A 20,895-nucleotide genomic window follows, 5' to 3' on the forward strand; every position below is an offset into this window, starting at 1 on the left:
GGGTCCCGGGGGTGGGTCCTACAGAGTCCCGGTTGTCCCGAGAGCGGGTCCCGGTGGTCCCGGGGGTGGGTCCCACAGGGTCCTGGTGGTCCCAGGGGCGGATCCCGGTGGTCCCGGGGGTGGGTCAGGAAGGGTCCCGGGGGTGGGTCCCACAGAGTCCCGGTGGTCCCGGGGGCGGGTCCCGGTGGTCCCGGGGGTGTGTCCCGCGCGGTGCCCGGGGCGGTCCGGCCGTGCCGCTGCCCGCGCTGTCCCCGCCCCGGCCCGGCCGGTGCCGCCCATTTCCGCCGGGCGGAGCCGCCCCTCGGCCCCGCAGCGGCCCCGCCGCCAGCGCCCGCCCGGCCCGGCCCGGCCCCGGCCCCGCTCGCTCCGGTGCAGCCCCGCCATGGCGGGCGGCCCGGCCGCGCTCGCCCTCGGTACGTGCGGGGCGCGGGGGGCTCGGCCCGGCCCGGGGGGCTCCGCGCCCCCCGCCCCGGCCGGACCCCGCCGAGGGGCAGCGCCCCCGGAGCGGGGCGGCCCCCGAGGGCTCGGGGGGCTCTGCGGGTGGGTTCTGGGGGTCGGCTCCGTGAATTGCGGGAACGCGGTGAAAATCCCATAAAAACCCCATAAAATTCCCCCGCGCGGGCGCTCCCGAAGTTCGTTCCCTGTGGGAAAGGCGCCTTCGCCGCGACGCGTGAGTACGGCCGCGGTCAGACGCTTAATTAGAGCGGCTAATTAGGGCTGGGGGCTAATTAGAGTTGCGGGGGGTGGGGGTTGGTGCCGAGGGAAGGGGGCGGTGGGAAGCGGGGGCGCTCCGGGCTGGAGCGGGGCGATGCCGGGACGGGACGGGAGCAGGGATGCTCCCGGGGGAAGGACGGAAGGATCCCGGTGCGGACGGCTGGAGCTCGGCTGGCTTTGTCGCGCTGTCCCCGCCGGTGGCACCCAGCCGCAGCTCCGGTATCCCGGTGGGAAAGCGGCGCTCCGGGAAAGCGGCTGGGCTTGGCCCCGCTCCAGCTCCCGGTCCTGCTCCTCCGCCGAGCGTCCCCCGGTGGCTCCAGCACCGTGTCCCGGTCCGAGCGTCCCTCGGTGGCTCCAGCACCGTGTCCCGGTCCGAGCGTCCCTCGGTGGCTCCAGCACCGTGTCCCGGTCCGAGCGTCCCCCGGTGGCTCCAGCGCCATGTCCCGGTCCGAGTTTCTCTCGGTGGCTCCAGCGCCGTGTCCCGGTCCGAGTTTCTCCCGGTGGCTCCAGCACCGTGTCCCGGTCCGAGTTTCTCCCGGTGGCTCCAGCGCCGTGTCCCGGTCCGAGCGTCCCCCGGTGGCTCCAGCGCCGTGTCCCTCCTGCCGAGGCTCATCCCGAGTCCCGTGTCCCGTTCTCTCCCGCTCCCGCGGCTCCGGGTCTCTCTCCGGTGCCGGTGCTCGCCCTGGGGGGCTCCGAGCGTTCCCCGGCTCTCTGGGCGCCCCGATCCCGGCAGTTCCCGGGTGGGATCCGGGTGGGATCGGAGCCCCCGGGCCGTGGGGAAGGGAAGGGGAGCGCTCCGGGTCCCTGCAGCGCGGGGCTGGATCGGAGCCGGGGGGGTTTGGAACGCAGCGATAACGGAGACGCCGTGGGGAGAAGCGAGGCGGGAACTCGCGGGCTGGAGCTGCGGGGAGCGCGGTGGGAAGGCTCGGGAGTCCTTCGGAGATCCCGGAGGGATGGGCTGGAAAACCAAACAGGGGTGGGGATGGGTCAGCCCCACGCCAGGGCTCGAGCGTGGATTGTCCGAGTGTCCAGGAGGTGTCCGGAGCCCCCAGGCTGGGCCCGGGCGTGGAAAACTTCCCAAGGGCCGGGATCGGGGATGAGGGCTGGGCTTGCCACCTGCCCACGGAGAGGAGAACAGAAGAGCCAGAATGCCAAGGGATGGATGCCCTCGGGGATGGATGCCCACAGGGATGGATGCCCACTGATCCTACTGGAATGCCCAGGGGATGGATGCCCAGGGGATGGATGCCCACTGATCCCACCAGAATGCCAAGGGGATGGATGCCCACAGGGATGGATGCCCACTGATCCCAATGGAATGCCCAGGGCTTGGATGCCCACAGGGATGGATGCCCACTGATCCCACCAGAATGCCAAGGGGATGGATGCCCAGGGGATGGATGCCCACTGATCCCACCAGAATGCCCAGAGGGATGGATGCCCACTGATCCCACCAGGATGCCCACAGGGATGGATGCCCACTGATCCCACCAGGATGCCCACAGGGATGGATGCCCACTGATCCCACTGGAATGCCAAGGGATGGATGCCCACTGATCCCACCAGGATGCCCACAGGGATGGATGCCCACTGATCCCACCCTGATGCCAAGGGATGGATGCCCACTGATCCCACCCTGGTGCCAAGGGATGGATGCCCACTCAGGACTGGAATACCCACCGGGATGGACACCCATTGATCCCACTGGAATGCCAAGGGATGGATGCCCACTGATCCCACCAGGATGCCCACAGGGATGGATGCCCACTGATCCCACTGGAATGCCAAGGGATGGATGCCCACTGATCCCACCAGGCTGAGCCATTCCCAAAATCCCAGGAGTGGAGGCTCATTTCTCAAAAACCCCAGAAGTGAAGCTCCGAGCCAGGAAAAAGTGGGAAAAGTTGGGATCAGACGGGATTGGTGATGGAATTTCCACAGGAGGAGAAGCCCCGAGGTCTGTGAGGAAACCAGGGGAGCTGTGGAGGATCCCTGAAGCTGCACTGGATCCCTGGAACTCCAGTGGATCCCTGAATTTGTTGTGGATCCCCGAGGCCATGGAGGATCCTCAAAGTCGTGGTGGATCCCTGAATTTGTGGTGGATCCCTCAAGCTGTGGAGGATCCCTGAAGCCCTGGCTGGATCCCTTTTTTTTTCCCTCTTAAAAATCTTGGAGAATTTTCCTCAAAAAAATTCCAAGGGGGTCACTTGAGGGGGTCATTCCTGCCATGACCCCATAATTCCACCCCCCCTGGGAATTCCTGCATTTTCCATAAAAACCTTGGAGATTTTTCCTTAAAAATCTCGGAGATGTTTCCTTAAAAATTTCCTTAAAATTCCTGCGTTTTCCTTCAAAATCTCGGGGTGGTTTCGGCCACCCTAAATCCCCCTTGGGGGTTCTTTTGTGGGGTTTTTTTGGGGTCAGGGCGTGGCTGACCCCATTGTCCCTCCCCAGGTGTCCTGCTGGCCGCGTGCCACGCGCTGGACAACAGCACGGCCGGCCGGAGCGGTGAGTGCCCAGCAGGAATTTGGGGGAATTTTGGGGAATTTTGGGGTTTTCCGGTGTCCCACCCCTCCTCTTGATGGGGTTACGGGGCCCTGGGTGGGATCCTGGGCCTGATCTCTGAGGGGAAAACCGGGAATGGGTTCCTGCCCCAAAAAAAGGGGTTCTGTTCCCAAAAGCAAAGGGGTTTTGGCCCCAAAAAGGAAGAGTTTCTGGCCCCAAAAGGAAAGAGTTTCTGGCCCCAAAAATAAAGAGTTTCTGGCCCCAAAAGGAAAGGGTTTGGCCCCAAAAGAAAGGGTTTCCCTACAAGGAAAGGATTTCCAGCCCCCAAGAACCTCTGAAAACCTCCTCAGAGCTGGGGACATGGGGACATCCCAGGGTGGCTCTTCCAGTGTTGGGGACACAGGGACACCTCAAGGTGGCCCTTCCTGGCTCTGGGGACACGGGGACACCCCAGGGTGGCTCTTCCCAGCTCTGGGGACATGGGGACACCCCAGGGTGGCTCTTCCCAGTGTTGGGAACATGGGGACATCTCAAGGTGGCCCTTTCCAGCTCTGGGGACACAGGAACACCCCAGGGTGGCCCTTCCTGGCTCTGGGGACACAGGGACACCCCAGGGTGGCCCTTCCTGGCTCTGGGGACACAGGGACACCCCAGGGTGGCTCTTCCCAGCTCTGGGGACATGGGGACACCCCAAGGTGGCTCTTCCAGTGTTGGGGACATGGGGACATCTCAAGGTGGCCCTTCCCAGCCCTGGGGACACGGGGACACCCCGATCCCAGCCCACATCCCAGACTTTCCCCCCCCAGGGCTGCCATCAATCCCCTGAGGAGCCGGGGGTGGGTCGGAAGTGCCTGGATCCCAAACGATCCCAGCAGGAAATTCCCTCCCGGGGATAATTCAAACCAGGGGGGTTTGGTGGGGCTTAATGGGAAACAGGAGCAGGGCTGGGCTCCCTCCTCCTCCTCCTCCTCCTCCTCCTCCTCCTCCTTCTGAGCTCTTTAGGAAATTCCTGAGGGATTATTGAGGCAGGACCCAGCTGGGATCTTTGGGGTGGCTGCACAGAGATCCCGAAATAAACCCTAAAGCAGCTCTGCTCACCCTTGGGGATGGGAAATCTCCTTTTGGGGAGGGAAATCTCCCTTTTGGGTGGGAAATCTCCCTTTTTAGGATGGGGAAATCTCCCTTTTTGGGATGGGAAATCTCCCTTTTTGGGATGGAGAAAATCTCCCTTTTGGGGTGGAGAAAATCTCCCTTTTGGGTGGGAAATCTCCTTTTGGGATGGGAAATCTCTTGTGGAGATGGGACGTTTCCCTTCTGGAGCTGAGAAATCTCCTTTTAGGGTGGAAAAAACTCTTTTTGGGGCTGGGACGTCTCCCTTTTGGGATGGAGAAAATCTCCTTTTGGGATGGAGAAAATCTCCCTTTTGGGATGGAGAAAATCTCCTTTTGGGATGGAGAAAATCTCCTTTTGGGATGGAAAATCTCCTTTTTGGATGGGAAATCTTTTGGGGTGGGAAAAGCTCCTTTTGGGATGGGAGATCTTTTGGGATGGGAGATCTTTTGGGATGGGAGATCTCCTTTTGGGATGGGACATCTCCTTTTGGGGTGGGACATCTCCTTTTGGGCTGGGAAGGAGCCCAGCCCCATGTCCCTCCTGTCACCCCGAGGCTGCTGCCACCCCTTCCCCCAACCCCCCCAGGGGCTGTGGGGTGGGGGCTGCTCCCCATTTTTTGGGATTTCCCCCAAATCCCCTTTTTTCTCCCGGTTTCTCGGGCAGCTCCGGTGGCGGCGGCGGTGAGGTCGCACTTCAACGAGTGCCCCGACTCGCACCGGCAGTTCTGCTTCCACGGCACCTGCCGCTTCCTGGTGCAGGAGGAGAAACCCGCCTGCGTGTGAGTGCCTCAATCCCCTGACCCCAAAACTGTGGGGGCAGGAGAGACCTGAGTGTGAGTGCCTAAATCCCCTGACCCTGAAAGTGTGGGGGCAGGAGAGACCTGAGTGTGAGTGCCTCAATCCCCTGACTGTGAAACTGTGGGGGCTGGAGAGACCTCTGTGTGTGAGTGCCTAAATCCCCTAGCCCTGAAAGTGTGGGGGCAGGAGAAATCTGTGTGTGAGTGCCTCAATCCCCTAACCCCAAAACACTGGGGGCAGGAGAAACCTGAGTGTGAGTGCCTAAATCCCCTAACCCTGAAAGTGTGGGGGCAGGAGAACCTGAGTGTGAGTGCCTAAATCCCCTAGCCCTGAAACTGTGGGGGCAGGAGAGACCTGAGTGTGAGTGCCTAAATCCCCTAACCCCAAAACTGTGGGGGCTGGAGAACCTGTGTGTGAGTGCCTAAATCCCCTGACCCCAAAACTGTGGGTTTGGTGTCCCAGTGATCCCCAAATTCAGGGTTTGGTGTCCTGGCAGTCCCAAAACTCCAGGCTGACCTGCCCTGTGTCCCTGTGTGTCCCCAGGTGTCACTCAGGGTACATGGGGACACTCTGACCTGCCCTGTGTGTCCCCAGGTGTCACTCAGGGTACATGGGGACACTCTGACCTGCCCTGTGTCCCTGTGTGTCCCCAGGTGTCACTCAGGGTACATGGGGACACTCTGACCTGCCCTGTGTCCCCAGGTGTCACTCAGGGTACATGGGGACACTCTGACCTGCTCTGTGTCCCTGTGTGTCCCCAGGTGTCACTCGGGCTACGTGGGGACACTCTGACCTGCCCTGTGTCCCTGTGTGTCCCCAGGTGTCACTCGGGCTGTGTGGGGACACTCTGACCTGCTCTGTGTCCCTGTGTGTCCCCAGGTGTCACTCAGGGTACATGGGGACACTCTGACCTGCCCTGTGTCCCCAGGTGTCACTCAGGGTACATGGGGACACTCTGACCTGCTCTGTGTCCCTGTGTGTCCCCAGGTGTCACTCGGGCTACGTGGGGACACTCTGACCTGCCCTGTGTCCCTGTGTGTCCCCAGGTGTCACTCGGGCTATGTGGGGACACGCTGTGAGCACGCTGACCTGCTGGCCGTGGTGGCAGCCACCCAGAAGAAGCAGACCATCACGGCCCTGCTCGTGGTGGCCGTGGTGGCCTCGGCCCTGCTCGTCACCGTCTGCGTCCTGGTCCAGTGAGTGCCACCAGGGAATTCCTGGGGACAGCCCGGGGCAAGGGACCCCAGCCCTGTCCCCATTCCCTGTCCCCGTTCCCTGTCCCCATCCCTGTCCCCTCTCCCCATTCCTGTGTCCCCATCCCTGTCCCCATTCCCTGTCCCTGTGTTCCCATTCCCTGTCCCCATTCCCTGTGTGCCCTGTCCCTGTCCCCATTCACATTCCCTGTGTCCCCATGTCTGTGTCCCTGTCCCATCCCTGTCCCTGTCCCCATGTCTGTGTCCCTGTCCCCATGTCCCCGTCCCTGTCCCCATGTCCCTGACCCTGTCCCCATTCCCTGACCCCATCCCTGACCCTGTCCCCATTCCTTGTCCCTGTGTTCCCATTCCCTGTCCCCATTCCCTGTGTGCCCTGTCCCTGTCCCCATTCACATTCCCTGTGTCCCCATGTCTGTGTCCCTGTCCCATCCCTGTCCCTGTCCCCATGTCTGTGTCCCTGTCCCATCCCTGTCCCTGTTGCTGTCCCCATGTCCCTGTCCCTGTCCCATCCCTGTCCCTGTCCCCATGTCCGTGTCCCTGTCCCATCCCTGTCCCTGTCCCCATGTCTGTGTCCCTGTCCCCGTCCCTGTCCCCATGTCCCTGTTGCTGTCCCCATGTCTGTGTCCCTGTCCCATCCCTGTCCCTGTCCCCATGTCCCTGTCACTGTCCCCATGTCCGTGTCCCTGTCCCATCCCTGTCCCTGTCCCCATGTCTGTGTCCCTGTCCCATCCCTGTCCCCGTCCCTGTCCCCATGTCCCTGTTGCTGTCCCCATGTCTGTGTCCCTGTCCCATCCCTGTCCCTGTCCCCATGTCCCTGTCACTGTCCCCATGTCTGTGTCCCTGTCCCATCCCTGTCCCTGTCCCCATGTCTGTGTCCCTGTCCCATCCCTGTCCCTGTTGCTGTCCCCATGTCCGTGTCCCTGTCCCATCCCTGTCCCTGTCCCCATGTCTGTGTCCCTGTCCCATCCCTGTCCCTGTTGCTGTCCCCATGTCCGTGTCCCTGTCCCATCCCTGTCCCTGTCCCCATGTCTGTGTCCCTGTCCCATCCCTGTCCCTGTTGCTGTCCCCAGCTGCTGTCGCCTGCGGAAGCGCTGGCCCTGGCCCTGTCCCTGTCCCTGTCCCGGCTGGTGCCGCGAGCCCGGAGCCGGCCCCGAGAAACCGGGGGGGCTGCTCAAGGGGGGAGCGTCCTGCTGCCACAGTGAGACAGGTGAGGGACACCTGGGGACACCTGGGACAGGTGAGGGACACCTGGGGACACAGGGGACACCTAGGGGTGACAGGAGGAACCGGGGGGGCTGCTCAAGGGGGGAGCGTCCTGCTGCCACAGCGAGACAGGTGAGGGACACCTGGGGACACCTGGGACAGGTGAGGGACACCTGGGGACACAGGGGACACCTGGGGGTGACAGGAGGAACCAGAGGGGCTGCTCAAGGGGGGAGTATCCTGCTGCCACAGCGAGACAGGTGAGGGACACCTGGGACACCTGGGGACACCTGGGACAGGTGAGGGACACCTGGGGACACAGGGGACACCTGGGGGTGACAGGAGGAACCGGGGGGGCTGCTCAAGGGGGGAGCGTCCTGCTGCCACAGCGAGACAGGTGAGGGACACCTGGGACAGGTGAGGGACACCTGGGGACACCTGGGGACAGAGGGGACACCTGGGGCTGACAGGAGGAACCGGGGGGGCTGCTCAAGGGGGGAGCATCTTACTGCCACAGCGAGACAGGTGAGGGACACCTGGGGACACCTGGGACAGGTGAGGGACACCTGGGACAGGTGAGGGACACCTGGGGACACCTGGGGACACAGGGGACACCTGGGGGTAACAGGAGGAATGGGAGGGGCTGCTCAAGGGGGGAGCGTCCTGCTGCCACAGCGAGACAGGTGAGGGACACCTGGGACACCTGGGGACACCTGGAACAGGGGAGGGACACCTGGGGACATGTGGGGACACCTGGGACGGGTGAGAGGACATATTGGACAGGTGAGGGGACATCTGGGGACACAGGGGACAGGTGGGGGACACCTGGGACAGGTGAGGGCACACAGGGGACAGGGGAGGGACACCTGGGACAGGTGAGGGGCATAGGGGACAGGGGAGGGACACCTGGGACAGGTGAGGGGCATAGGGGACAGGGGAGGGACACCTGGGACAGGTGAGGGGCATAGGGGACAGGGGAGGGACACCTGGGACAGGTGAGGGGCATAGGGGACAGGGGAGGGACACCTGGGACAGGTGAGGGGCATAGGGGACAGGGGAGGGACACCTGGGACAGGTGAGGGGACACAGGGGACAGGGGAGGAACACCTGGGGACACCTGGGACAGGTGAGGGGACACAGGGGACAGGTGACACCCTGGTCTGTAATTGCTGCCATTCCCATCCCCACAGGTGTGTGACAGACCCGAGACCACCTGGGGACACCTGGGGACACCTGGGGACCCCCAGGACCGTCCCCTCCCCCCTCGGATCCTTTTTTTGGGGCGTTTTCCCCTTTTCCCGCCGTTTCCCCGGGTTCTCCCTGGACTTTTGGGTCGTTTGCCCGGGGACTTTTCAAACCCAAATCTTTGGGATTTTAACCCAAACCCCCGCCAGGATGGGGATTTATTTTTCTACAGGAAAAAAAAAAAACAAAAACCCAAATCTGGCTCATTTTTGGGGACAAATCCCAGCTTTTTATTAATAATAAATGAATTTAAATCCCAGGAAACCTCCTCGGGCTGGAGGCACAGCCTTAATTTCCCCTTAGTAACCAAACCCAGAGCTTTTCCCTCTGTTTTGGGGTTGTTTTTGGGGTTGTTTTGGGGTTTTTGGGGTTTTTTTTTAAAGTCATGGTTACTCTCATGTCTTCTGTATATGTTGCACTGAAAGTTAATATTTAATGTTTTAATTTATTTCGCCTGGTTTAAATTAATTTTGATTCCTATAAAGATGTTCTTGTCACTGCCTGGTCTCAGGGTTTTGATTTTTTTTTTTCCCATCCTAAAAACCTGGTTTAGTTATTTAAGTGATGTAAATTATTTTTTTTTTCCCCAAAAAATTCGTGGTTTGGGGTTTTTTGGGGGGAGTATTTGGGAAGGAGATGCTGAATCCCACAGCTGGGAGTGGGGGAATATTCCCAGGGATGGTTGAGCCCCAAATTCCCAAATTTTCATCCCAAATTTTCAATCCCTGATGCCCCAATGATGACCTCAGCCCCGTTTTCCCACAATTTCATCCCAAATTTTGAAGCCTAATGTCCCAATGATGAACTCAGCCCCGTTTTCCCATAATTTTATCCCAAATTTTGAAGCCCGGTTTTGGGACCAGCCCCAAATTCCCAAATTTTCATCCCAAATTTTCAAGCCCTGATGTCCCAGTTTTGGCCCCGTTCTGGGGCAGTTTAGGGTGGTTTTGGGGCAATTCCCATCAGTTTTGGGGTGGTCCTGTCAGTTTTGGGGTGGTCCTGGAGGTTTTGGGGCAATTCCCATCAGTTTTGGGGTGGTCCTGGAGGTTTTGGGGCAATTCCCCTCAGGTTTGGGACAGTTTAGGGATACCAAGAGTTTTGTGGCTGGTTTGGGACGATTCTCATTGGTTTTGGGGCAATTCCTGGCAGTTTTGGGGTCATTCTCAGCAGGTTTGGGGCTTTTTGGTTTCCCAGCAGTTTTGGGGTGGTTCCCATTTGGTTTTGGGGCGGTTTTGGGGCCGTTTTGGGGCAGTTTTGGGGCGCTCCCCGACGGGTTTGGTTCTCTCCCAAATGGTTCTGACACCAAAAAAAAAAAGGTTCTTAACCCAAAAGCAGGGTCCTGACCCCAAAAAGAGAGTTCTGATCCCTCCAGGGATGTCCCCAATCCCAGATGTCCCCGGTGTCACTTGCAGTGCAGGTAGAAGGCAGTGGTGGCAGTGGTGAATGTCCCACCATGGATGTCCCCACCATGGATGTCCCTGGTGTCACTTGCGGCGCAGGTAGAAGGTGGTGGCACCATGAATGTCCCCAATCCCAGATGTCCCCGGTGTCACTTGCGGTGCAGGTAGAAGGCGGTGGTGGCAGTGGTGAATGTCCCACCATGGATGTCCCCAGTCCCACATGTCCCCAGTGTCACTTTCGGTGCAGGTAGAAGGCGGTGGTGGCACTGGGGAATGTCCCACCATGGGTGTCCCCAGTGTCACTTGCGGCGCAGGTAGAAGGCGGTGGTGGCACCATGGATGTCCCCAGTCCCAGACGTCCCCCAGGTGTCACTTTTGGCACAGGTAGAAGGCGGTGGTGGCAGTGGTGAATGTCCCATCATGGATGTCCCCACCATGGATGTCCCCAGTGTCACTTGCGGCGCAGGTAGAAGGCAGTGGTGGCACCAGGGATGTCCCCAGTCCCCGATGTCCCCAGTGTCACTTGCAGTGCAGGTAGAAGGCAGTGGTGGCAGTGGTGAATGTCCCACCATGGATGTCCCCAATCCCAGATGTCCCTGGTGTCACTTGCAGCACAGGTAGAAGGCGGTGGTGGCACTGGGGAATGTCCCACCATGGGTGTCCCCGGTGTCACTTTCGGCGCAGGTAGAAGGCAGTGGTGGCACCATGGATGTCTCACCATGGATGTCCCCAGTCCCAGATGTCCCTGGTGTCACTTGCAGCACAGGTAGAAGGCGGTGGTGGCACTGGGGAATGTCCCACCATGGGTGTCCCCGGTGTCACTTGCGGCGCAGGTAGAAGGCGGTGGTGGCACCATGAATGTCCCCAGTCCCAGATGTCCCTGGTGTCACTTGCGGCGCAGGTAGAAGGCGGTGGTGGCACCATGGATGTCCCCAATCCCAGATGTCCCCAGTGTCACTTTTGGCACAGGTAGAAGGCGGTGGTGGCACTGGGGAATGTCCCACCATGGGTGTCCCCGGTGTCACTTGCAGCGCAGGTACAAGGCGGTGGTGGCACTGGGGAATGTCCCACCATGGGTGTCCCCAGTGTCACTTGCAGTGCAGGTAGAAGGCGGTGGTGGCACCATGGATGTCCCCAATCCCAGATGTCCCTGGTGTCACTTGCAGTGCAGGTAGAAGGCGGTGGTGGCACTGGGGAATGTCCCACCATGGGTGTCCCCGGTGTCACTTGCAGCGCAGGTAGAAGGCGGTGGTGGCACTGGGGAATGTCCCACCATGGGTGTCCCCAGTGTCACTTGCGGCGCAGGTAGAAGGCGGTGGCCCCGGGGGGCGGTGCCAGGGCCAGCGCCTCGCCCGGGCCCGTGGCCGTGCTGAGGAAGAGCCCGGGGAAGGCGGCGGCCTCGAAGGTGTGCGTGGAGCCCCCGAAGGTCTTGTAGAAGGTGAAGGGCGTGGCCCTGTCCTTGTCACCCGAGAACAGCTCCAGCAGCCCCACATCCTGCCAGGCAGAGGACAGAAAATGGTGGCACCAAATGGTGACAGCACCGGCACGGGGGGCAGCCGTGGCCTGGTGGTGTCACCTTGGGGAACAACCATCTGCAGGTGACACCACCTCCAGGTGTCCCCATCTCCAGGTGACACCACCTCAAGGAACCCACACTGACCCAATTTCCAGGTGATCTCACCTCCAGGTAACCCCATCTCCAGCTGACCCCATGCCCAGGTGACCCCATGCCCAGGTGACCCCATCTCCAGCTGACCCCCCCTCAAGGAACCACCATCTTCTGATGACAACAACATCAGGACCACACCCTCAGGTGACCACACCCCCAGGTGATGCTATCATTAGGTGACCCCACCCTGGGGAATCCCCACTTCCTGGTGACCCCGCCTCCAGGTGCCACCGCTTTGGGATGACGCCACCCCAGGGTGCCCCACCTTGGGCTGACCCAGCCCTGGGCACCCACCACACCTTGGGATGGCCCTTCCCAGGATGTCCACCTGGGGCTGACCCACCTGGGGCTGACCCACCTTGGGCTGACCCACCTTGGGCTGACCCAGCCCTGGGTGCCCTCACCTTGGGTCACCCACCTTGAGCTGAGCCATTTTTGGGTCCCCACCCACCCAGGGTGTCCCCACTTTGAGCTGACCCACCTTGACTGACCCACCTTGGGTTGTCCCATCTCAAGCTGTCCCACCTTGGCCTGTCCCACCTTTGTGTCCCCACTGCCCCACACTGAGTTATCCCTCTGTCACCCCTGTGTCACCCCCAGCCCCCTGTGCCACCCCGGTGTCCCCTGTGTCACCCCCAGCCCCCTGTGCCACCCCGGTGTCACCTCCCAGCCCCCTGTGCCACCCTGGTGTCCCCCGTGTCACCCCCAGCCCCCTGTGCCATCCCGGTGTCCCCTGTGTCACTCCCAGCCTCCTGTGCCACCCCCGTGTCCCCCGTGTCACCCCCAGCCCCCTGTGCCACCCTGGTGTCCCCTGTGTCACCCCCAGCCCCCTGTGCCACCCCGGTGTCCCCATGTCACCCCCAGCCCCCTGTGCCACCCCGGTGTCCCCTGTGTCACTCCCAGCCCCCTGTGCCACCCTGGTGTCCCCCGTGTCACCCCCAGCCCCCTGTGCCACCCCAGTGTCACCCCCAGCCCTCTGTGCCACCCCGGTGTCCCCTGTGTCACCCCCAGCCCCCTGTGCCACCCCAGTGTCACCCCCAGCCCCCTGTGCCACCCCGGTGTCCCCGTGTCACCTCCAGGATCAGCTGTGGCTCGGGGCCGGTGCCACAGGACAGGGCACGGGTGCCACCGCGGATGCCCACGATGAGGGGACAGCGCTGGCGCTCCAGGTGCCGGTTGGGGACAACGCTGATGGGCTCTGTGGGACACGGGCGTGTCACCACTGTGCCCCAGGGTGTCACCCAGGGATTGTCACCACTGACCTCCCAGAGGGACACCCATGGATTGTCACCCCTGTCACCCCAGAGGGACACTCATGGGCAGTGTCACTCATGGATTGTCACCCTTCTCCTCCCAGGGTGTCACCCATGGATTGTCACCTCTGTCCACCCCTCAGGTGTCACCCATAAAGTGTCACCCCTGTCCTCCCTGAGGGACACCCATGGATTGTCACCCCTGTAACCTCCAGGGTGTCACCCACGGATTGTCACCTCTGTCCACCCCTCAGGTGTCACCCATGGATTGTCACTTCTGTCCTCCCAGGGTGTCACCCATGGATTGTCACCCCTGTAACCCCCAGGTGTCACCCATGGATTGTCACTTCTGTCCTCCCAGGGTGTCACCCATGGATTGTCACCTCTGTCCTCCCAGGGTGTCACCCATGGATTGTCACTTCTGTCCACCCCCCAGATGGACACCCATAGAGTGTCACCCCTGTAACCTCCAGGGTGTCACCCATGGATTGTCACTTCTGTAACCCCCAGGTGTCACCCACCTTCCTGGGCGGCGTTGGCCCCCTGCAGGCTGGTGGCCACCAGAGGGACACCCATGGATTGTCACCCCTGTGCCCCCCAGGTGTCACCCATGCAGTGTCACCGCTGTCCCCGGGTGTCACCCACCTTCCTGGGCGGCGTTGGCCCCCTGCAGGCTGGTGGCCACCAGGTGGCCGTCGCGCAGGCACAGCCCCTGCTGCTCCGTGTCCCGCAGCCAGTAGTGGTAGGGCTGGGCCACCGGGCGCGCCCCCTCGGAGGCCGCTGTCACCACTGGGGACACGGGGACAGCGAGACGGACAGGTGGGACATGGGGATGGACAGGTAAGGACGTGGGACGTGGGGATATACAGGGACGTGGGGACATCACAGGGACATGGGGACACGGGAACATCAGGGACACGGGGACATCGCAGGGACACGAGGATATGGGGACATGGGGACAAACAGGTGGGGACACAGGGACATGGGTCGTGGGGGCATCACAGGGACATGGGGATGGACAGGCGGGGACACAGGGACATGGGACATGGGGATGTGAGGACAGGGGGACACACAGTCACAGGGACATGGGGAGGGGACACAGGGCAATGTGGGGACATGGGGATAGACAGGTCTGGACTTGGGACATGGGGACGGGGGGGACATGGGCATCATGGCTGGGGGGACACAGGGACAGCAGGGCCTGTGGGTACCACAGTGACATGGGGACAGGGACATGGGGACATTTGAACAGGGATGGGCACAGGGGACACGGGGACAGGGACACGGGGACATCTGCACCCACCTTTCCCCAGGAAGTCCTCGAACAAGGCCACCATGTCGGGGTCGATGACACCCTTGTCCGTGTCCCCACTCCCTGCCATGACCCCTGGGTGGTGTCCCTGGGGTGTCCCTCTGCAGGGACAGAGAGGTCAGGGCAGGTGACACCGGGGAGTGGGGAAGGTGACACTCCCCGGCACGAGCGCGGGGTCCCCACGCTGTCCCCACAATGTCCCCACGCTGTCCCTGCTCACCTGAGGGCAGCTCTGGATGTGCGTGACATGACTGTGCCTGTGGAGAGGGTGGCACAGGTGCCAGCAGGATTGTCCCCGAGCTTGTCCCCGTCCCCAGCAGCACCTGCAGAAGTGTCACCTCCCGGGATCCTGTCCCGTGTCCTGTGGGCCGTGTCCCCGCGGGTGACAGTGGCTTTATAGAGCCGGGCGGGGCGGGGACAGAGCCCGCCCCGGTAATTGGCGGGTGAGTGACAGTGACACCGAGCGATGGCGAAATGCCACCTGGTGCCAGCATCCCCAGTGATGCCCGCGGTCACCGTGGTGGGGATGTCCCCTGCCCCATGGTGCCATCACCTTGTCACCATCGTCACCATGACTGCTGTCCCCAAGGTGCTGTGAGCACTGTCCCCAAACTCCCACGTGCTCTTGTCCCCAGTGTCCCCTGTGTCCCATCCCCATGTCCCTTGTGCCTTGTCCCCAAGGTCCCTCATGCCCTGTCCCCAGTGTCCTATCCCCGTGGGTCCCTTGTCCCCAAAGTCTTGTGTGCCTTGTCCCCAAGATTCCATGTGCCCTGTCCCCATGGTCCCACCTCCCCTGTCCCCATGGTGTCCCTGTGTCCTGTCCCCAAAATCCCATGTCCCTTCTCCCTGCTGTCCCCCCACCCCCGTGTGCCCCTCTCTGTCCCCGCGGTGTCCCCCGTGTCGCGTGCCCGCGGTGTCCCCGCGCTGTCCCCGGGCGGCCCCGCGGGATCCGGGAAGGGGCCGCCTCACCCCCGCCCGGGGACGTCCCGTTCTGTCACCATCGCGCGGGTGACGCAAGAGCGGCCACTCCGCCGCGGTGACACATCCAGCGGGGCCACCAGCCCCGCCCTGTCCCCGCTGTGCCACCCCTGTGCCACCCGTGTGTCACCCACACTCGGGCACCGCGTGGCCTCGGCATCTCTTTATTCCCGCACCGGCGCCCGGGGAAGATGTCGCCGTCCCCAGGGGGATGTCGCTGTCCCCAGGGGAATGGCACCGTCCTGGGGAAGATGTCACCGAGGAGCGAGGATGTCACCATCCCTGGGGTGAGGATGTCGCCATCCTGGGGGGGATGCCACCCTCCCCAGTTGGATGTCACCTTCCTGGCGGAGATGTCACCATGCTGGGGTGATGCCACCCTCCCCAGGAAGATGCCACCACCCTGGGGCTCCCCTGTCCCCGCGCAGGGGCCGGGGGCGCTCAGCAGAGCTGGAAGTAGAAGTCGAGCAGGTGGGAGGTGACATCGCGGGGGCGACAGAGCGCCAGGGGCTGGTGGCCGCGCAGGGACGTGCACAGGAACCAGCCGGGGTGCGCGGCCGACTCGAAGCGCCACAGCCCGTCCCGGTAGGAGCGGAAGAAGGTGAAGGCGGCCCCGCTGTCACCGGCGCGGGGCAGCTCCCGGATGTCCACGTCCTGCGGTGACACCTCCGTGTCACCCGCGGGGACAGCGCCCGGGCACCGTGTGCCATCGCCGTGGTGCGCTGTGGGCACGGCCTGGAATGTCCCCACCCAGCGGTGTCCCACCCCTGAAGTCCCCGTGTCCCCAGGTGTCCCATCCCCAAAACTTTTGTGTCCCCATCCTCATCACCACCCCACGGTGTCCCCATCTCTTTAGGTGTCCCCAACCCTTTGGCGTCCCCATCCCTTCGATGTCACCATCCCTCTGCTGTCCCCATTCCCACGGTGTCCCCATCCCTGTGATGTCCCCATCCCCTTGGCATGCCCGTCCATGTCCCCTCGCTGTCCCCGCTCTCCCCACTCTGTCCCCTCGCTGTCCCCACGCTGTCCCCGCGCTGTCTCCCCGCTGTCCCCCGCTGTCCCCGGTGCTGTCCCCGCTGTCCCCACCTGCAGCCGCAGCCGGGGCTCTCCGGCGGCGCCGCGCTCGGTGCGGAGGCAGCGGGAGCCGTGCCGGATGCCCAGGATCACCGGCAGCCGCGCGGGCTCCAGGGCTCGGTTGGGCACCCAGAACACCTTCTCTGCAGGTGACACGGGGACCCTCAGCTCGTGTCCCCGCGTCCCCACGCGTGTCCCCGCGCGGGTCCCCGTGTCACCTTCCAGCGCGGCGTTGGCGCCCTGCAGGTGCCCGGCCACCAGCTGGTCATCGCGCAGGTACAGCGACCTCTGGTTCACGTCCCACAGCCTGGTGGGCAAAGCGGGGACAGCGGTGCCACCTCTCGGTGCCACCCCCGTCCCCTGCCACCCCCGGGCTGTCCCTTACCGGTACTGGAACACCTTGGTCTGCAGCGCGGGCGCGTGGCAGAGGGCGAAGCCTTCGGCCTCTGCGCGGAGGAAGAGGAGGGCGAGGCTGAGAGCGGCCACCCGGAGACCCCCGCGCCCCCTGCCCGCGCCCCCCGAGCCTTGGGGACCCCTCCCGGTGGCACCGGCCGTGCCAGGCGCTCCGTGACCCCTCCGGGCCGTGCGCGGGGTCCCCGGGCAGCGCTCACCCATGGGACCCCCGGTTTCTGTGACACCCCCGGCTCTCTGCGACCCCCGGCTCCGGTGCTACCCCCGGTTCCAGCGGGACCCCCGGCTCCGGGCGCTGCGGGCGGCCGAGGGGAAGGGAGGAAGGAAGGAAGAAAGTTGCCGGTGGTGTTGCCACACTCCTGAGAAGGGCGCGCCCCGCCCCGGCCATTGCTCAGCACCCCCGTAGGGTGACAACCGAGGGGACACATGGCGGGAAGGGGGGGGTGACAGCGCGACACGCCGCGGGGACACCGAGACCCCCGTGGCAGCTGTGGTGGGACTCGAACTCGCAATCTCAGCAGCGAAAGAGCGGCGCCCTCCCCGCTGCGCCACCGCGGCGGCGAGCGCGCATGCGCGCTGCGGGAACTGCGGGAAGAGCGCAGGGGCGGCGTGGGGAGCGCTGAGTGGACGCGGGAATCGCGCATGCGTAGAGTGAGGCGCGAAGCCGCGAGGCGCTGGCAGAGCGCTGAGGGCAACACTGCGCCTGCGCTGAGGGCGCGGCGCGTGCGCGCTGAGCCGAGTGAGGCGCTCGTGCATGCGCAGAGCGCCCCCGGCAGGAGGGCAGGAGGGACCATGGCGGCGCCGTGGGAAGCGCTGAGGGCGGCGATGGCTGCGGTGCTGCTGCTGGGCTGGGGGGCGCACGGGCTCTACTTCCACATCGGAGAAACCGAGAAGCGCTGCTTCATCGAGGAGATCCCCGACGAGACCATGGTCATCGGTGCGGGCGGCGGCGGGGAGCACCGGGAGTGGCGGGGGACGTGAGGGGGGAATGGGAGAGACCACCGGGAATGGCGGGGGAGAGAGGGGTTAACGGGAGAGACCACCGGGAATGGCTGGGGGGTTAACGGGAGAGACCACCGGGAATGGCGGGGGGTGGGGTGAGAGGGTAACGGGAGAGACCACTGGGCACTTGGCGGGGGGACACAGGCACACAGAATTTAGAAGCGGGAGGAACCACTGAGGGCTCGGGGGGGATCAGAGCCCACCGGGCACGGGGGTCGGCTCCGAGCCCGGGTGCCCTCTCGGTGCCAGGCAATTACCGGACGCAGCTGTGGGACAAGCAGTCCGAGTCCTTCCTGCCCTCCACCCCCGGGCTGGGCATGCACGTGGAGGTCAAGGACCCCGACGGAAAGGTGAGGAGGGTTTGGGCACCCCCCTGGCACGGGGAGGGTTCCTGGGCATCCCCTGGGCATGGGGAGGGGTCCATGGGTATGGGGAGGGGTCCCTTAGCACGGGGAGAGGTCCCTGAGCACTTCCCCCAGGCACAGGGAGGGGTTCCTGGAGGGGGTTTGGGCAATCCCTGGGCTGTGCCCCAGTGCCCAGGGCAGCGACAGTGTCCCCACGGGATGCCAGTGGCCGTGCCCACCACCCTGACAGTGTCCCTGCTGGCACAGGTGGTGCTGTCGCGGCAGTACGGCTCCGAGGGGCGCTTCACGTTCACGTCGCACACGCCGGGCGAGCACCAGATCTGTCTGCACTCCAACTCCACCCGCATGGCGCTGTTCGCCGGGGGCAAGCTGGTAATGCCCTGTGCCAGCCTGGCACGGCCCTGGGACAGCCCTGGGGACAGCCCTGGGACAGCCCTCATGCCCGCTCCACAGTCATGCCATCCCTGGGGACAGCCCTATGCCAACACCCCATGCCAGCCCCAGGGATGTGCCAGTGCTGGTGCCAGCCCTGTGCTCTCCCCAAGGCCGTGCCAGCCCTGGTGCCAGTGCTGGTGACAGCTGTGTGCCCTCCCTGTGGCTGTGCATTGCTGGCACCATTACTGCTTCCGTTACTGGTACCATTACTGGTGCCATTGCTGGTGCCACCCCAGTGCCATCCCTGTGCCCTGTCCTGCAGTGGGTGCACCTGGACATCCAGGTGGGCGAGCGCATCAACTACTCATGGTTGGTGCCATGCTTGGACCGTGGTTGGAGCCATGGTGGTGCCATGGTGGTGCCATGGTTGGACGATGGTTGGAGCCATGGTTGTGCCGTGGTTAGAGCCATGGTGGTGCCATGGTTGGATGAAGGTTGGAGCCATGGTGGTGCCATGGTTGGAGCCATGGTGGTGCCATGGTTAGAGCCATGGTGGTGCCATGGTTGGAGCCATGGTGGTACCATGGTTGGATGAAGGTTGGAGCCATGGTGGTGCCATTGCTGGAGCCATGTTTGGTGCCATGGTTGGAGCCATGGTGGTGCCATGGTTGGATGATGGTTGGAGCCATGGTGGTGCCATGGTTGGTGCCATGGTTGGAGCCATGGTGGTGCCATGGTTAGAGCCATGGTGGTGCATGGTTGGAGCCATTACTGGTGCCATGGTGGTGCCATTGTTGGAGCCATGTTTGGTGCCATGGTGGTGCCATGGTTGGAGCCATGGTGGTGCCATGGTTGGTGCCATGGTTGGAGCCATTACTGGTGCCATGGTGGTGCCGTGCTTGATGCCATGGTTGGAGCCATGGTGGTGCCATGGTGGTGTCGTGGTTAGAGCCATGGTGGTGCCATTACTGGTGCCATGTTTAGTGCCATTGCTGGAGCCATGGTTGGTGCCAGCCCCGTGCCCTGTCCCGCAGCGGGTGCACCTGGACATCCAGGTGGGCGAGCACACCAACAACTACCCCGAGATCGCTGCCAAGGACAAGCTGACGGAGCTGCAGCTCCGCGCGCGCCAGCTGCTCGACCAGGTGGAGCAGATCCAGAAGGAGCAGAACTACCAGAGGGTCAGCAGGCACCTTTTGGGGGCAAACCTCGGGGTTTGGGGTCACCAGGGGGGTCTGGGGGGGATTTGTGGGGTTTTGGGGGGAATTCAGGGAGTTTGGGGGTGAATTTACAGGATTTCGGTGTAAATCCATGTGGGGGTTTGTGAATTTTTGGGGTTTTGGTGTGAATTTTTGGGGTTTTGGGTGGAATTCACAGGGTTTTGGGGTCAGTCGTTGGGATTTTGGGGTGAATTCATGAGGTTGAATTCATGGGGTTTTGGGGTCAATCTGTGGGGTTTTGGGGTGGAATTCACAGAGTTTTGGGGTGAATTTATGGGGCTTTGGGATTAACCTGCAGCTTTGGGGTGAACCTGTGCGGTTTTGGTGTAAATCTTTGGGGTTTTGGTGTGAACCTGTGGGGTTTTGGTGTGGATTTATGGGATTTTGGGGTGGATTTGTGGGATTTTGGGGTGAATCTTTGGGGTTTTTCCCCCTCAGTACCGTGAGGAGCAGTTCCACATGATCAGCAAGAGCGCCAAGCTGTGGGGTTTTGGCATGAATCTGTGGGGTTTTGGGTGGAATTCACAGGGGTTTGGTGTGGATTTATGGGGTTTTGGTGTGGATTTGTGGGGTTTTGGGGTGTTGCAGTACCGGGAGGAGCGGTTCCGCATGACCAGCGAGAGCACCAACCAGCGCGTGCTCTGGTGGTCCATCGCCCAGACCGTCATCCTCATCCTCACCGGCCTCTGGCAGATGCGGCACCTCAAGAGCTTCTTCGAGGCCAAGAAACTGGTCTAGCCCCCCAAAACCCCCTCGGGGGGCACCCCAAAACCCACCCTCACCCCAGGGGGCTCCCCAAAACCCACCCCTACCCCAAAACACACCCCAAAACCCACCCCAATCCTGGGGTGCTGGGGAGGGATCCTGGCTCCCTTCTGGGACCCCAGACCCATCCCACCCACCCTGGGGTGCTCCCTGCGGATTTTGGGGTGCCCTGCCTGCCATGGCAGGAGCAGAGAGGCACCACCTCCCAAGGTGGCTTTTTGGGGGGGCAAATAAAGGGTTTTTTTGTTCCACCAAGAGTTGCATTTCTGTCGGTGCATTT

The 20,895-nt window shown here is 62.9% G+C and overlaps 4 protein-coding genes across 6 annotated transcripts; 2 read left to right on the forward strand and 2 right to left on the reverse strand.

The window, feature by feature from the left end:
- Positions 1–320: 320 nt before the first annotated feature.
- TGFA (transforming growth factor alpha) lies at positions 321–9,289 on the forward strand. Of its 2 annotated transcripts, XM_059870771.1 has the most exons (6): positions 321–413; positions 3,169–3,222; positions 4,996–5,110; positions 6,176–6,325; positions 7,414–7,550; positions 8,737–9,289. In XM_059870771.1, the coding sequence occupies exons 1-6, from the start codon at positions 383–385 to the stop codon at positions 8,742–8,744; spliced, it is 495 nt and encodes a 164-aa protein (XP_059726754.1). In that variant the 5' UTR covers positions 321–382; the 3' UTR covers positions 8,745–9,289. The 2 variants fall into 2 exon arrangements, 1 of the variants encoding a protein (XP_059726754.1); XR_009489794.1 differs by lacking the exons at positions 321–413; positions 6,176–6,325; positions 7,414–7,550; positions 8,737–9,289 and having other exon boundaries at positions 781–3,222; positions 4,996–5,089.
- On the reverse strand, positions 8,995–15,669 carry LOC132340040 (interleukin-36 receptor antagonist protein-like). The gene is made up of 6 exons (XM_059870774.1): positions 15,538–15,669; positions 14,646–14,682; positions 14,417–14,526; positions 13,759–13,902; positions 12,934–13,058; positions 8,995–11,685 (listed from the first exon to the last, which is right to left on the reverse strand). Exons 2-6 carry the CDS (start codon positions 14,672–14,674, stop codon positions 11,482–11,484), a joined length of 612 nt encoding a protein of 203 aa, XP_059726757.1. The 5' UTR covers positions 14,675–14,682; positions 15,538–15,669; the 3' UTR covers positions 8,995–11,481.
- On the reverse strand, positions 15,552–17,343 carry LOC132340038 (interleukin-1 receptor antagonist protein-like). Of its 2 annotated transcripts, XM_059870773.1 has the most exons (5): positions 17,089–17,343; positions 16,863–16,923; positions 16,696–16,784; positions 16,490–16,620; positions 15,552–16,057 (listed from the first exon to the last, which is right to left on the reverse strand). In XM_059870773.1, the coding sequence occupies exons 1-5, from the start codon at positions 17,090–17,092 to the stop codon at positions 15,845–15,847; spliced, it is 498 nt and encodes a 165-aa protein (XP_059726756.1). In that variant the 5' UTR covers positions 17,093–17,343; the 3' UTR covers positions 15,552–15,844. The 2 variants fall into 2 exon arrangements, with proteins under 2 accessions (XP_059726756.1, XP_059726755.1); XM_059870772.1 differs by having other exon boundaries at positions 16,863–17,343.
- Positions 17,343–20,870, forward strand: TMED4 (transmembrane p24 trafficking protein 4). The gene is made up of 5 exons (XM_059870775.1): positions 17,343–17,825; positions 18,140–18,240; positions 18,502–18,627; positions 19,665–19,811; positions 20,439–20,870. Exons 1-5 carry the CDS (start codon positions 17,531–17,533, stop codon positions 20,586–20,588), a joined length of 819 nt encoding a protein of 272 aa, XP_059726758.1. The 5' UTR covers positions 17,343–17,530; the 3' UTR covers positions 20,589–20,870.
- Positions 20,871–20,895: the final 25 nt, after the last annotated feature.

This window comes from Haemorhous mexicanus, chromosome 30 (genome assembly GCF_027477595.1).
Source record: "Haemorhous mexicanus isolate bHaeMex1 chromosome 30, bHaeMex1.pri, whole genome shotgun sequence".
Taxonomy (NCBI): domain Eukaryota; kingdom Metazoa; phylum Chordata; class Aves; order Passeriformes; family Fringillidae; genus Haemorhous; species Haemorhous mexicanus.